General features: G+C 45.9%; 1 protein-coding gene across 1 annotated transcript; it reads left to right on the forward strand.

Moving 5' to 3' along the window:
- Positions 1-731: 731 nt before the first annotated feature.
- Positions 732-13,169, forward strand: LOC135824808 (ephrin type-A receptor 8-like). Its single transcript, XM_065337521.1, has 12 exons — positions 732-837; positions 1,604-2,089; positions 2,908-3,056; positions 3,885-3,921; positions 4,746-4,895; positions 6,792-6,859; positions 7,383-7,488; positions 8,518-8,565; positions 9,504-9,596; positions 10,244-10,357; positions 11,238-11,326; positions 12,730-13,169. The coding sequence occupies exons 2-12, from the start codon at positions 1,610-1,612 to the stop codon at positions 12,959-12,961; spliced, it is 1,566 nt and encodes a 521-aa protein (XP_065193593.1). The 5' UTR covers positions 732-837; positions 1,604-1,609; the 3' UTR covers positions 12,962-13,169.
- The last annotated feature ends 2,793 nt before the right edge of the window (positions 13,170-15,962 follow it).

A 15,962-nucleotide genomic window follows, 5' to 3' on the forward strand; every position in this document is an offset into this window, starting at 1 on the left:
TTATTTTTTATTCTCCGATGAAAGTCTGAGAGCAGTGAGAAGATTGAATGTATGATTATAAAATTCTACCACTCTAAGCTCTGCTGGTTGAGATCTAGCGAGGTTGAGACAGCCAGGCATGCGTAGATTTTGAACTCATATTTTACGCGTTCCTCTGCATTCTCCGTAGTTTGAGCACTTTCAAGGTTGCTTGTACATTGGGCTGTCCACATGTCTATCATCGTGGCTCTATTTCAACATGGCTCTTGTCACCATGGCTCTTGTCGCCATGGCTCTTGTTGCCATGAGTCTTGTTTCCATGGCTCTTGTCGCAGTGGCTCTTGTGGCCATGGCACTTGTTGCCGTGGCAGGCAGTTCTGCTCGGTACATCAGCTTCAGTTACACCAATTCCCAGGAGGCATTATTGCCCAAAAAACTTGCTGTATGCAGCATTGTGCATTCCTATTTTTCTAGAGAAGAAGGCATTGCCTCGTCAGTGAGCACTGCTGTATGTATGCCATCGGAGCTATCCCTAGATCAACCTAACCGCATGTGTCTTTCTCACTTGCATGCCAAACTACAGCCTTGCAGACTGTTTTCAAGTTAATGTCTGTGAAAACCTATATTTTTTCAGAATAAAATCAATAAATTTTGCCGAGGGCCTTACGTTATTATGTTTCAGGGTCAATTTGACCAAAATGGAATGTTAAACCTAATTATGTCAATTTGAAAACTGTGTCGACTTCAGGTAATTTTGGCATCCAGAATCCAGCAACATACGTGAATGAAGAAGTCTTCGAGAGCAGCTCCACGAGCAAGCGCTCTGAACCTCGGCAGACATCACGCAGAGATCTTCTGGTAAGTTCTCTCGCAGTGCACATGCATCATGCATTGTGCAATCTCCACAATGCGGGCATCAAATACTAACTCGAAATGCCGTTGTTTATCTGGTAGACCTAATGGGAACAGAAGGAAATTAGACCACCTGCCGGCCTTGTATCAGACCCAACAGAAATCTTTCATAACATCAAAATCTGCCTGGTATTTAAACTTTGTTTCTGGATCATAAAAATTGATGCGGGAAGAACTGTGCAAGGAAGACAAGATGAACGCAGAATTCCATTGCTCACGAACTGTGCCTCGTTTTGGTACTGAAATGCACCTCATAATTGTGTTGCTGCTGATTGTGATGGAATAGGAGCATGATTTCATGTGTGTGTGTGTGTGTGTGTGTGTGTGTGTGTGTGTGCGTGTGCGTGTGCGTGTGCGTGTGCGTGTGCGTGTGCGTGTGTGTGTGTGTGTGTGTGTGTAGTGTTGTACGCCCACCATGGTTAGTTGGTAGACCCAGTTGTATAGTTGTACAGTTGTACAGTTGTACAGTTGTACAGGCCATGCATTCTACTATACATGCCTGCAGCAATAGAGTGTGTTCGATAGTTGTGTTACAGTACATATTAAATCCCTATAAGGGATTCTAGCACCAGCTTACCATCACAAATTCTGCCTAACATTGATTTGTCTTCTCCTCGTATGTATAGGTTTGTTTGTGCTTGTATTGTGACTTTCCGAACAAAACTACATTTTTGGATTGTGTCCACCGTTATATTCTGTTGTTTCCTACCAGTCGAATATGGAGGAGAGTGCATTTCAAGGCTCTGCAGGAGATGATAGCAAAGGCAGCGTACGTGTACCTAGTCGACTCAGTCATACGGTCAGGAGAGAAACAAGTACGGTCGGCAGTGTACGTGGTCCTCAGCACTCTATTGCTGAGAACAGTGGTGATGGTGGTGGATATGCTCGGCTAGGCACAGGAGAACGTCGTAGACAAGGTGGTGATGGTGGTGCTGCTGAGGCTCGTGATGATGGTGGTGATGGTGGTGGATATGCTCGGCTGGGCACAGGAGAACGTCAAAGACAACCTGGTGGTGATGGTGGTGGATATGCTCGGCTAGGCACAGGAGAACGTCAAGGACAACCTGGTGGTGATGGTGGTGCTGCTGAGGCTGGTGATGATAGTGGATATGCTCGGCTAGGTACTGGAGAACGCCCTAGACCCGCTGCACCCAGATCATTTAGAGGTTCAACAATCCGTGGATCCGATGATATTTATGTGAGTAATATTTTAGCTAGTGCCATGTCTGTGTGCTTCTCCAGTCATCATTTATACAAGACAGAAGAACGAGCAGTTGCTGTTTTGTAACTTTTGCCTGATGGTTGATTCAGGTCGCGAAGCTCAGAGTTGCAAAACGAAGAATGTTCGTTCTTCTGTCTATAAATTCCGCTCTTTCCCTTTGAGGCCTCTACGAACGGTGGATGAACTTCACATGATCATCATCTGTAGTACATTTTGTTACTCCACATGCCGACGGGGCTTGGTGACACTGCTGCTGTTCCCACTTCTCCTGTTGCTACAACCATCACTGCTACTGCTACTGCTACTACTGGTGGTGCTGATGCTGGTGGTGCTGATGCTGGTGGTGCTGCTGCTGGTGGTGCTGCTGCTGGTGGTGCTGCTGCTGGTGGTGCTGATGCTGCCACCTCTGCCGCTGCTGGTGACTCTTGAGTTGGTGGTGGCGGCGGCAGTGCTGCTGCTCCTGTTACCATCGCCATCGCTTCTGCTGCTCATCCTGTTGTTGTTGTTTTTGCTGCTGCTGCTGGTGCTATTACTGTTGCTGTCACTGCTGCTGTAGTTAATGTTTGAAGTAAAGGTCAATGATATATTGCTGTGGTAGTTGAAAGCAGCAAGACTTCCATTTCAGCAGTTACAGTGGTACTAACGGTCATGACATATATACCTCAGCATGTATTGTATTAAAGATGATGGAATTGATGATCTAGGCTACAGGGATCCATTGTTGATGATATCGGTTAGTCACTGTTCGATATCTTATCACTGTTCTTGTTCATGTACTTTCCCGGCACCTCTAGGATACTCTCAGGCTGAACATTGACCCGACAGCACCTGTTGTTGACCCACCGGAAGATGTAGAAGATCTGTATTCCCATCTTCAAGCGCCGCAGCAATACAGGCAACTACTGCGTCAAGACGTCAAGCTTGGACAACGGCTTGGCTCCGGGTAAGGACAGAAGCTGTTTTGGACTGTGCAAACAATACTATATTGTCCTTTGTCGAAATTCGCTGAGTACTGTAAAAGCCATATATATAACGAAGTGCTAACTCTAACGAGTTAACGAGTAGAAATCTGTCGTTAAAATAGAAATCATTATACAGAAATCGATACATATACCGTTCTATTGAGCGTTGAGAATATGTAAGAATCGTTACCTTTGGTACGCGTAAACCAGTCAATTTTGGGAAATCGTTTATATATGCGCCTCGTTAGAATAATGGCTTTTACAGTACTGTAGATCTCAATGGTGTGTGCAACACAAGATTGCATGGCTTGTACGTGGGCACAATGCTAGGCTCTATCTTCTAGCCATAGCTGATCTTAAAAGTGGCTTCAGTGTCTTGTGGGGCTACAGCCAACACAATGGTGCTGTATCATCTATGTGCCTTTATGACGTGATTTGTAAGGCCGCGGTCAAATTTCTCAACAAACTTCAGTACAACTCGCTGAATCTGTCTACTGACCGCAAAATTATTCTCAGTTGTCATGAACATGTACTTGAGACCAGTAAAACAAGCCTCCATGTGTGCTTTAATCCTTGAGGATATAGTGGTGGTTGTCCTGTGGATGTGTGGGAGGGGGCCTTCTCCCCGCCGCAACAGCAAAGTCAAGCTAGTCAACTGCAGCCATGTGATGTCTCAGCCTGAGTGCGAAGTTGGTTGTATTTATTTTATGGTAACAATCTCATCTATCTTGCCTATGCCGTTTCTAATTTGACTGTTTCTTGTGTTGTTTCTGTCTGCTGTACTGTGTGCTGTGGTGCCCTTACTTTAGGGAGTTTGGAGTTGTACTGCGAGGTGACTGGACTGTTGTAAGCTATTGAATGAACTTGTTTATGAGATGTTACTGTGTTAAGGGGGGGACACTTTAGTGTTCGTAAGTGTGTTGGGGGGGGGGGGGGGGAGGTTTGCGTGTGTGTTGGGGGGGGGGGGGTATAGGTTTGCGTGTGTGTTTGGGGTGGGGTGGGAGGGGGGGGGGGAGAGGAGCGGTGGAGGGAGCAGAGAGGATTGTCACCGTCTTTGGTGCTGTGTGTCTCACTATAATCATTAACTCTGACCTGGTCATCCATACAGGGTGTTGGCGTTCCTACGGATGCGGAAAACCCGTATTCAGCCGAGTCTCGCGCGAACCGTGATTTTTTGGCCTGGTTTTATTTCAACCATGTTCACCCTCACATCTCTGCTGCAGTACTAGGACAATGCGTCCAGAGAGGGTGATGAAAGAGGATGCGGAGATTTCGTGCGTGATTGATTAGCTGAGGAAACTTCCCCTGTGACTGTAGACATGTGTGATATTGGATTACAGTGGCATTGTGATTGCTCTCAGGGGAATTAACAGCAGTGGTCTAACCAAACGGGTGAAGGGAGTGTGCGTGCTCTCAGGTTGGGGGGGGGGGGGTGCCCCCCCCCCAACCTGAGAGCACACCACCATACTCTTTTTTTCTTTTTTCGATTTTGTGCTTTTCAGTTCACACATTTTGCAGCATGGAAAAATAGCTTAATGTTTGTCCCCCCCCCCCCCCCAGCCCTGCCCTCCCCTACATTTTTTCCTTGCTACAACCATGTAACAGTATGTTGTTAATGTGAAATGCTCTCCTACTAAATGTTCACATTGTTTGTTGTCACTACTGTACAGGGAACTACCGAGATACCAGTAGCCGTGAAAGTTTTAAAGGACACCAGATTGGAGGCACGCAAATCCCTCCTGCAAGAAGCCGCATTGATGGGACAGTTTTTCCATGGCAACGTGGTCAAACTATGTGGTGTTGTTACTGCCAGTGAACCAGTACGTATTGCCATAGTGATGCTATAGTGCGTTTCAAAAGTATAGACCTCTAGACTTTTTCGAATAATTCAAATTTGGTTTGAACTTTTTGAGAAATTTCTTCGGAATATTGCTCAGGCAGCTCACGCAATTTTTCTCATGTAAATTTCTAAGCGATTGGATAGCAGACACCCAATTTCGAAAATATTATGCACAAAGTGATCACAGATTTTATGTGGTGTAGATGCTGGCCTAACGGTTTTTTGAAAGCAGAGGTCTGGACTTTTCAAACGCACTATAGTTTTTTATATGTTAAAGGGGAAGTTAAGGCAAAAATTAAAATTTCACCAGTTGTAGTCTTCGGGGTGCTGAGTCGAATGGTCTTGGTCCGAGGAAGCTGAGACGCTCCCTTCCTACTTGAATCCCAATCGAACTCGCGCACTTCCACCGAAACTGGGTGACTGCGCCCTACGAGATGGGGATTTGTATGCAAAATGTCACTAAAAGCGCCATTTCGTTCTTATAAAAGCACGGATGACCGCGATTGGCCCATATGTTGTAGTCTTTTGGACGCTGAGTCGACTGGTTTTGGTCCGAAAAGGCTGCGATGCAGCGTTCCTCCTTTATTCCCAATCGAACATGGTTGAACAAGTGGTCACGTGCTCCTGGGTGCCCAAATCACCTGGTCACCACGCCAGCAGGTGAGAACTTTCACACCAAGGTTCAACTCGAGTTCAACTCGAGTGACAGGACTGCACCCAAAAAAGGTCAAACAGGCTAGTAAGTTGTACCCTGCAGGCACGGTGACCAGGTGACTGGTGTACGCAGGAGCACGTGACCGCTTGTTTAACCATGTTCGATTGGGAATAAAGGCGGAACGCTGCATCGCAGCCTTTTCGGACCAAAACCAGTCGACTCAGCGTCCAAAAGACTACAACATATGGGCCAATCGCGGTCATCCGTGCTTTTATAAGAACGAAATGGCGCTTTTAGTGACATTTTGCATACAAATCCCCATCTCGTAGGGCGCAGTCACCCAGTTTCGGTGGAAGTGCGCGAGTTCGATTGGGATTCAAGTAGGAAGGGAGCGTCTCAGCTTCCTCGGACCAAGACCATTCGACTCAGCACCCGGAAGACTACAACTGGTGAAATTTTAATTTTTGCCTTAACTTCCCCTTTAACATGTAGCGCAGTGTTACTTTTTTTTTTTTTTTTTTTTTTTAATTTCGGCCAGTCGGCTACTATCATTTTCGTCTTGGGGGCTAGACAAGGGGAAGTAGCCATGTCGGGGCGTGAGCCCGCCTTTCGGCACCGGGAGTTGCAGCTCGCTCGACTTGACTCTACTGAGTGCAGAGGACCCACACCTTGATCTGGTGAGCTGCGTCGTGGGGATTTTGCAGTCAGATGTGCGACTGCGGGGCTCGAACCCGCGACCTCTCGGGTCGCAGGCAAGTGCAGTACCCAATGTACTACCGGGGAGCTTTTAAATCGGTGTTGCACAAGAATCAGGTAGATCAATGTGTTTTTTCCTGCTGAGTTTCACGTCCTGTTTTCCGCAGCAGCGATATCCCAAGAAAATGAGTTGTGTCCTGATTCTATTTGAGTCAGAAGAACGATTTGATTCTGGGTGAGATCCTCTGTGTTTTGGGGTGTATGTTTCTTTGTTAGATGTGTTCGACAATGTATGCGACAATGTGTGTGTGTGTGTGTGTGTGTGTGTGTGTGTGTGTGTGTGTGTGTGTGTGTGTGTGTGTGCATGCTTGCGTGTGCTTGCGTGTGTGTGTGTGTGTGTGTGTGTGTGTGTGTGTGTGTCTGTGTGTGTGTGTGTGTGTGTGTGTGTGTGTGTGTGTGTGTGTGTGTGTGTGTGTGTGTATGTGCATATGTGCATGTGTATGTATATTTTTGTTGATTGTTCAGGTACTGGTTGTACTGGAGTACATGGCTAGAGGTGACCTGCGGAATTATCTTCTCTCCATACAACCAGAGTAAATGCTGTAATGTCTGACTGGGTCTGATACAGTAGTATGCTAAGCAAAGATAATCAATGATGCGGCGATGTCTGTGGGTTTTCCGCCACGAGATTTGATTCGGCGAGTGCATGACCTCATACAGTACTGTGTGTCATGCAGTCTGTGTGTCATGCAGTCTGTGTGTCATGCAGTCTGTGTGTCATGCAGTCTGTGTGTCATGCAGTCTGTGTGTCATGCAGTCTGTGTGTCATGCAGTCTGTGTGTCATGCAGTCTGTGTGTCATGCAGTCTGTGTGTCATGCACTACTGTATGTCATGGACTACCATGCTACACTGGGCCAGCTATCTAGTGCTGGCTGACTGCTATCTATCCCCGCACCTCCCCGCTTGCATTCAATCAACGTGATGCTCATCAAGCTGTGACACACATTAAAGATCTTTTATGGATGTTTTTATGTACAATGTATATGGCCATTGCGAGACGGACAGTACGAAATATATGTGCTGTGCGTGTGTGCTGTGCATGTGTGTGTCTACAGCCCTGGACAGTTGGTTGATGATGACATGCTCACTAAGCTATACAGACACTGCAGACAGATTGCCGACGGCATGGCGTATTTGGAGAACCGTCAGTTTGTACACAGAGTAAGTGCACATGTGTAAAGTGCATTACAGGGCTGGCGTTACTGGTACGGCGGGTACAACCATAGCCATGCAAGGTTTTACTCAGTCCAGTGTTCAGGCAATGTCCAATGAGTGCGTTCGATTATGCCCGCGAATCCATTCATGAATCCATTCATGAATCGATTCGCGCTATTCACATCACCCCATGTGAATAAGATGAATGGATTGCGAATGGATTCCAGGGCTCATGACATGAAATCGAACAGCGAGATTCCATTCATGAATCGATTCAAGTGCGTAATCGAACGCAGCCAGTGTACAATTAAGCGTGTGGAGGTACGATTAAGCTATCCTTGCCGTACACTCCTCTCTAGGGTCTCTCCCTCCTAAACTGCCAGTTTATCCAGTGTAGACTACATGTACTGTGTTAGCTGTATGTCTGTTGCCAGTGGAGTGTGCAGCTGAAACAGCTGAATATGAAGAGCTAGAGATGCACCTTTCTGTGCTGCTGAAATAGAGCATGGGGACGCCCCCGCCCCCCCCCCCCCCCCCCCCCGCCTAAACCTGCCACTGCTAGTCATTTTGAATTGCAGTTTTTGAATTGCAGGTTCTGAATGGAGAAATGCCGGTGCAGCTCTGCAGACTAGTATCCATGCCCATAGCTTCCAGGTGTCACTGTACACAGTGTGTGGTGTGTGTGATTCTAGCAGTTCTCTCTACTTGTAGGGTCTGCGTGGGTGAGAAATACACATACAGCTTATCGAGCTGTTACTCCATTGTTCTGTGTAAGCACCATACAATTACCTGTATGCGTGCACTCTGTGTGTGGGCACATGCATGTGTGCGTGTGTGTGTGTATGTGTGTGTGTATGTGTGTGTGTGTGTGTGTGTGTGTGTGTGTGTGTGTGTGTGTGTGTGTGTGTGTGTGTGTGTGTGTGTGTGTGTGTGCGTGTGTGTGCGTGTGTGTGTGTGTGCGTGTGTGTGTGCATGTGCGTGTGTGTGTGTGTGTGTGGTGATGGCGTGTTTGTGTTGTTATTGTATTACAACTAGGACCTTGCTGCTCGTAATGTCATGATGGACTCACACAAGATATGCAAAGTAAGTACAATGCACATATATGTGTTAGTGCTGGCGGAATGCAGTGGTTGTAGAAATCCAAAGGATGAACTCACTCATAACATGATGTATGAATCCCATGTTCAGAGAACTTTCCTTTGAATCTGGACATGTACTGATATGCTTGCAAGCACTGCGATAATGCAGCGTATGCACCACTGAAACCATTAAACCTTTGGCTCTTTCTATTGAGGGAGAATGCATGGAAAGTGGTGTGGCTTAAAGCTACATGTAACACTATTTCCAAGGGACTCGGGTGATGGCGCTGCTGTGGATGACAGCTGCTTGTGTGTGTTGTCTCCTTTGTGTTGTCTTGGGTGTGCACTATGCAGTGTCTCTCACTACCTCTCCACACACTCTTATACATGTTGCACGCCCTCTTAGTTTCATTATGGACGGGGTTGTTTGGCTCAATTCACTTCATTTATCCAGTGGTCTTTAGAAATGAACAGTCATTTTTGTTAATCAGGTAGCCTGAAAGCTGATATCGTTGCTGTATGATGTAGCTTACAGTGGGATGGTAGAATACTGGAGGATCTGAAAGGATTTTCCAGTCTGTTTGTCGAAGTTTCCCTGCTCATACTTGAAGCAGGAGTATCAGAGAAATGCAGAAAAACATGGCCAGACTTGTGACCAAAACTTGGTCAGCCACAGCTGGACTCTTTAATGTGATCATAAGGCAGCAGCTGTTGGAAGAGGGATCTCGAGGAAACACTTCTACTAGATGCAGTTTGTCTTCTCCTGTTTTTCTTGAACAAATTCCAGGTGACAGAGATTGTTTTGAGATCATTGGTCTGTGTGTTTGTCCCTTCTGGAAGTGAACAAACTGCATGCAACTCTTGTCCTGCATGACTGAAATCCTTGAAAACCTAAGCAAATTCGTCATATGTGGAGTCCTTGGTTGTGTGTTGTTACTACAGATTGGAGACTTTGGTATGTCACGTCGACTAGCTGATGATACTTACTACCAATCTCATGGTGGCAAGATACCTTTCAAGTGGACTGCTCCTGAAGTGAGTTTAGCCTGCTTGCTTTTGATGTGATTTACTGCTGTTACGCTTTCCAACGGCCATAAGAGAGTTGGAAAGCACGTGTCTTTGTGCGTAGCCATGCCAATCATGGTGGTTTGGTGCGAGTCTGCGCAAAGCAGACACAGCCCAACGTGTTCGTCACTTCGCAGTGGCCCACTTCCCTGATGGGATCAGACTTTGCCATTGCCAGCCACAGTCACTGGCTATGCAACTCTGTTGTTGTTTGCTGTGTTGTACGGGCGGAGCACAAAGGCGCTTGTCTTTGCTGGTGCCGGAGGTGCTTGAAGTACTGCCTCTAATGCTTCGGTTCTACATTGTCCTGGTGTTTGCTGCCAGTGTGGTTTAGCTTTTGATGCTGTCACTGGTGGTGTGCTTATTTTGTCTGTTGTTGCCGTCATGTCTGATGACAATTAGGTATATCCTGGGCAAAATGAACAAGAAACACATGGTCTTCTCACTCTCCCCCCCCCCCCCTCCATCAGTTTAGTGAATACGTTCTACATTAGAATACACTTGAGCATGCTGAAGGCTGGGATGGGAATAGACATTGTGAGTTTGTTGTTGGTGGAGAATTAAAAAACATTCATTGTGTGTATGCACTGACCTTCATGTTGTCCTGTACTACACAGGCTCTGCTGTACCGCAAGTTTTCCTCGGCAAGTGACGTGTGGAGCTTTGGTGTCGTTATGTTCGAGATCTATGCCTTCGGGAAGAAACCTTTCTTTGGCATGACACCGGACAAGGTGAGCATTCTTTCCAGTTTTGTGTTGATGATAAGGTGTGGAGTCAGTGTGACATGTGACAGCTCTATACTCGCTGTAACGTTAATGAGTAGTCCAATACCTGACATTGTTCAAGTACATTAAGTCTGGTTTCACACCGCTCAAAGGAGATTGATATGACTTCGATATATTTCTTGTTTGCAACTGCAAAGTGCAAGAGATAGAGAGAGGGAAACAGTTGCAAGATGCTAAATACGGGGTCTGGGTAGCTATGGCAAATAGGGATGATAAGCGCGAATGCAGCTACCCAGGCCAACGCATATCACGGGAAAGCGGGATCATGTGCGGGGTGAGTGCGGGTTCAAACGATTCGAGAATCGGGGAGCGGGAAAAGGTGCGAAAGGTCATTGGAGTGCGAGTGCGTGTGTGGTGTGAGAACCTAACGAATACAAGATTGAAGTGAAGAGTTTCAATGCAAAGTTCGACATGTCCACTTCCTCACTTTTCGGATATTGACCAAAAACGGAATCATTTTTATGTGCAGTTTGTTTCTAAATCCATATTTGACCTCCATTTTTAAAGTGGTTCTGGTCAGATTTTGAATGTAAAAAATTGTTTTGCCTGAAGGTGCCTCTAAACCTATTGATTTCACTGATGCACGGACACCTGCATGTATGTGTAGGATGACTGGTACATGTCATTCATGGTCATTATGTGTATTCTGGACCTAGGGCAACATTTGGGGGGCACGTGCCCCCCCCCCCCCCCCCCTGCGAGCTTTGCGCCTGCTGGGCCTACACTCTACCTTATTGGCCGCTGTCTCTCTTCCACATTTTGGTCACTCACCTCAGAATTGGCTGTATATTATTAATTTTTCTTTTCTTGGTCTACTTTTGTGCAGGTGATCAGGCTTATCGAGGAGAAAGGTCGTTCTGCCACCTCCACCAGGCTGTCCCCTGTGCCAATTAACAGACAGATGATAGAGTGCTGGTAAGATGTTTTATCTTGCCTGTAGTACTGTCGTGGACATGGAAATCCGGTCGAATGACCGGGGCCGGCGCCTCAGCGCGTACAGAACGTTGCATGTAGTGCACATGTCATGTTGATCCGGCGCGACCAGCCCGCTGCAGCACATAAATGACTGTGTGCTTACTCACAACTGCATGGCTCTGGGTCGCTAGACGTGCGACCGGATTTCCATGTCCACGACAGTTTGTTGGTTGGGTTCGCTCTTGGTAAGCAGGGTCATTTGTGAGATCTGTATGAGCTGTGAGACGCGCGCGCGCGTGTGTGTGTGTGTGTGTGCTTGGCTCAACTTTTGCGATGCGACAAGCGATTTGGCGTACGATTTGCCAGCTAGTTCGGTTTGGTGGGTAAACTTATGCCTGATTGTGTTGGGTCTGCTGCCAACAGGCTCGGCTGCTTGAAGGTGTATTGTTGTATCTGCCACCTTTGTTGGTTTCAGGGTTCATATACTTTCTATTTGAAGTATACATACCTACCTGTTAACCATGGACTGCTTCTGGCTAGATTAACTCTTGTGTAATCAATGGTGCTAGTAAAGATTATAATTATCAGATCCACTCTGATTTAGCCACCCACACTAGTAGCAAGTGTTCCCTTCACTGGGGGAAGGAGTAAGTGCAGTTGGATCCCTGGACGGATACCCTGATGCCGTCAATCTTTTTTCTGCACCTTGTCCTCACCCACTTACTGAGGTGTGGTGAGCCCATAAGTGGGATTATTTTCAAGTCCACCCAGAGTTTTGGGGATTTCAGGGGGTGTCGGCCGTTGGGCGGTTCAATAGCCAATTGAGTCATCTTTCCAAGATTCCTTTTGAGTCTCTCTCCCCTCTCCCGGGGAGATCCACGCGACCAGTTTTGACAGTGAGCAACTTGCCCTGGACTGTGTGACAATGCTGTAGAAAGTAAGGACGCAACCGCTGTGATTATAGTATTCAGTTCTCTGTTTAGGATCAGTGGGCTCCTTTTACCTCTTTTTGGAAAGTTTTCCCACCATCTCAAGGTGGGATGTACTGTATAGCAGGAAATTTTCGGACGGGAATATTTTTCGGATAAAGCCGAGTTTCTACCTTTCGTACGGATTTTATTTTCGTACAGTGCTGCATGCTAAATGCACATGTTTGCATGCAGTACGCATGTATAGTGTACATAATTTCCCATGAACAAATTTTAGTACGGAATTAATTTTGGTACAAAAGAGGCCGTGTACGAAATCGTCCGAAAATTTATTCCGTCCGAATATATACAGTATTAGGTATGTGTCCATGCTGTTCACATGTGTTCTCAGACATAATGACATTGTTTGCTTGTGTATGTATGTGCTGCACATGTACATGCATTGGATGCGCTTGCTTGTTTTGTCCCGTGTAGGCATCCGACTAGCCGCAGTCGTCCTCTCTTCACCACCATTGCCAAGCGTTTGCAGCGAAGTCAACAAGAATTCACGAAACCCGCTGTTCTGGATAGCGATTCCACTCTGGACCGCACCGCTGCACAGGAAGAGCAGAGTCGCCTGGCCACAGTTCTTGGTGTTCGCTTGGTGTACGGTGAGCCGCTCTACAGGGACTTACAGAACTGTTACAGAACTCTGAGTAGGCAGTAACAGTTAGCATTGCTGCGGTGTGCCAGTCGCAAAATGTGGACACGGAAGCCTGTATGAGTGTTTAATGTGTACGGTGAACCGTACGGGCCGATTTCCACTTTCCAATATTGTTTTGCCACGCCAAATGCAACATATATGGGGCGAATCCCTGACTTCACCCCAGACAAATGTGCCTTTATGAACCATCTATGCATGAAAAACACGAAAATCGGAAAGTGAGTAGGGGGGGGGGGGGCGGCAATTTTTCACAGGGGGGCGCTGCGCCCCCTTTGGCTAGAACCCTGCGTTAGTGCAAATTGGCAGATACTAATTCTAAAGGAAATGTCTTTTTTTCAACAGTGCCGAATACTCCGTAGTATTTTGTCATTTAATAATTGCAGAGAATTTGTAGTTTTCAGTAATGACTGAAGAAAGACCTCCATCCAATATTTTGTTAATTTCTTGAGAACATACTAGGAGCAGTGTATTCTGCCATAAGATACATGTAGGCCTACTCATAATTTAATGAGGTAATGAGGTCCCCGTTAATAAGGTAGAATTAGTTAGTTGGTTAGTGATTTTTTTGGTATTTGATTCGCAGTTCGTGTAAGAAAGATGTAATGTAGAATAGTAGTGTGTATGTTTGTTTCGAAGAAATTATATTTTTTATCTATCCCAGTTTACTGATTTGAACTATAATCCTCTACTGCATGCGTATAACTCCCAGAATATTTATAGTGTCAATTTTTGCAATATCAGAGCAATTTCCTAGCCCATTTTGGTATTGAAATTCCAGATTTAGATGTAGATATTTATTTTTACAAAAGTATGCGTACGTGTGATGATTGCATGGGGAGTTGTCATGGCTGGAATTTAGTCGGCCGATTTCAAGTCGGGTACGGAGCATAAGGCCTGGTGTGAGCCAGGCACAAGTAGCAATCAACTCCACTCTGATCAGTGATCGACATACATCATACTGTAGAACATGATTGTCACAGGTGCCTCTTTTTTATAAGTAAAGATGACCTACAGACTGCAGACCACCTCCACAATACGACCACGAAAGGATGAGATGGTGGGGCGCTCTGGCGGTACTTTACGGTATTCGTAAACAATGCATTCACGAAATTGACATTGTGTCGCTTTTTGAGTTTGGCCTTTGGTCTGTTATTGTGCAAATTTTCTTTGTTAATTTTAAAAGCATCAATTACATTGAGCATTCCCCGTTATTTATGATGAATTAGGTAACTAGGTTTTTTGCTTTGTCGTTTACAATGTAAAATTCATAGTTTATCATGAAGCTGTAACATATCGTAGATCCATTGAAGATAACCATAAAATCTAAATTAACCTTTATCACCTTTGTCACGCTCGTATCATAGCCAGTTTTGAACTTTCGAAATCTGTCCTGCTGAACAGCTGAACTAATTACTTATCATTTCCTTGGCGCATTGATGTACATGGATGCGTGTGAGTGTGTGCGCATGAGTGTATGTGTATGTGTGTGTGTCTGTGTGCGTGTACGTGTGCGTCGGTCGTTCTATTCCGTTGTGATCCGTGTGGTGTTGACGAGGTTTGCATTTGGGGTTCCATAGACATGACTTCACCCATTGCTTGGATCTGGCATATTGATCTGTTTCAGATCTTGTACGCTATTGTTGCTAAGTATAAGACAAAATCAGCAAGAGAGCACATATCAAGTGCAATTGCAGATTTGTGTGCTTCTCTTGCGATGGGCGTACATCCTTTTTAAATTGTGTTTTGTTTGTGTGTGTGCGCGCGCTGGTGCACGTGCATACACGTGTGTATGTGTGTGTGTGTTTGTGCAGGCATGTGTGTGGTGTTATTGTGTGTGGCGTGGCATGTGTCTGTTTGTGTATGCGCGCACGCGTGTGTGTGTGTCATAAAAAATCAGTGGGGTGAATCTCACCCACAACCCATCGCATGGTACCCGCCACAAACAACCTTACTACACCACAGGCACAGGTGCTAGACTGCCAGTGCCAGTAGGTCTTCAGATGATAATTACTTTGAAGCATGTGCTAGTTTTCCCACTCACACACACACACACATGCGCATAGTTAATTCTGCCGTCGTGAGTCTCATTCGCCAATTCGGGATGGATACGAGAATAATAACAATAACTAAGTGCTAGCGCAAGGTAGCGCAGCGGGGCAAATGATTGAAATCTCTGCTACTACTAGTTCAGTAGTAGTAGATCTACACGATTGTAGTAATATCCGACACATCGACCCCCCCCCCCCCCCCCCCCCTCCCACCCTTTAACCATTTACTGGCTTTAGCCTTTACTTGCGAGTAATAGTATCAATACTAGCGCTGTATGTATGACCATGAGCGGTGTCAGCTGCCAAGTAAAGGCCGAGATAAGGACATGATAAGGACATGATACGAAAGCCGAAAAAAAGAACCAAGCTTTAAAAGTTTACATAAGGCCAAACTAAAGAAGGTGTGTGGTTCGACTAACATGGACATTTTTTTTACGGGCGGGCGGGCGGATTTTTTTTTTAAATATATTTTTTAGTACATGTAAATACACTGTACTGCCTTTAGACACCCAGTACATCGGCATTATTACGCAGTGTTATGCCATACATGTTGTATAAAGGGATCACTGGCTAATACTTTGAAACATTGTGTAGCTCTGGAACGAGAAGAGAATAACTTCAAGCGGTGACTCTGACTGTCCAAATCATCAAGCAAATGAAGAACGATGCGAGTTGAAAGTAAGTTCGGGAACTACTTCGAAGTACAAATTGTACAATGTACCGGTACATGTATTGCTAGTTTGGTGTCGGCGTGCACGAATACATGGGCTTTTTCCATCGACGCTTCCTGTGCTTGCACACATGGAGCAGCAACTAACTTACCGGTACAGGTGAAATATCGTTCCCAATACACGAGGAAAGTGCAATCTCGTCTGTCCTTCATCCCAAAACAGAAGGCCGTCCTTAATCTGGAACGAGGCAATCACTCTCAACCGGACGGTCACTTCAAAAATTAG

Source organism: Sycon ciliatum, chromosome 9, assembly GCF_964019385.1.
Source record: "Sycon ciliatum chromosome 9, ocSycCili1.1, whole genome shotgun sequence".
NCBI lineage: Eukaryota > Metazoa > Porifera > Calcarea > Leucosolenida > Sycettidae > Sycon > Sycon ciliatum.

What these genes read in the sequence shown, in the direction of transcription:
- LOC135824808 (XM_065337521.1), top strand. Translation starts at nt 1,610, where the DNA reads ATGGAGGAGAGTGCATTTCAAGGCTCTGCAGGAGATGATAGCAAAGGC. An exon ending in TGCGAGGTGACTGGACTGTT is followed by an intron (nt 3,922 to 4,745) that starts GTAAGCTATTGA and finishes ACTACTGTACAG; the next exon opens with GGAACTACCGAGATACCAGT. An exon ending in TCAAGTGGACTGCTCCTGAA is followed by an intron (nt 9,597 to 10,243) that starts GTGAGTTTAGCC and finishes TGTACTACACAG; the next exon opens with GCTCTGCTGTACCGCAAGTT.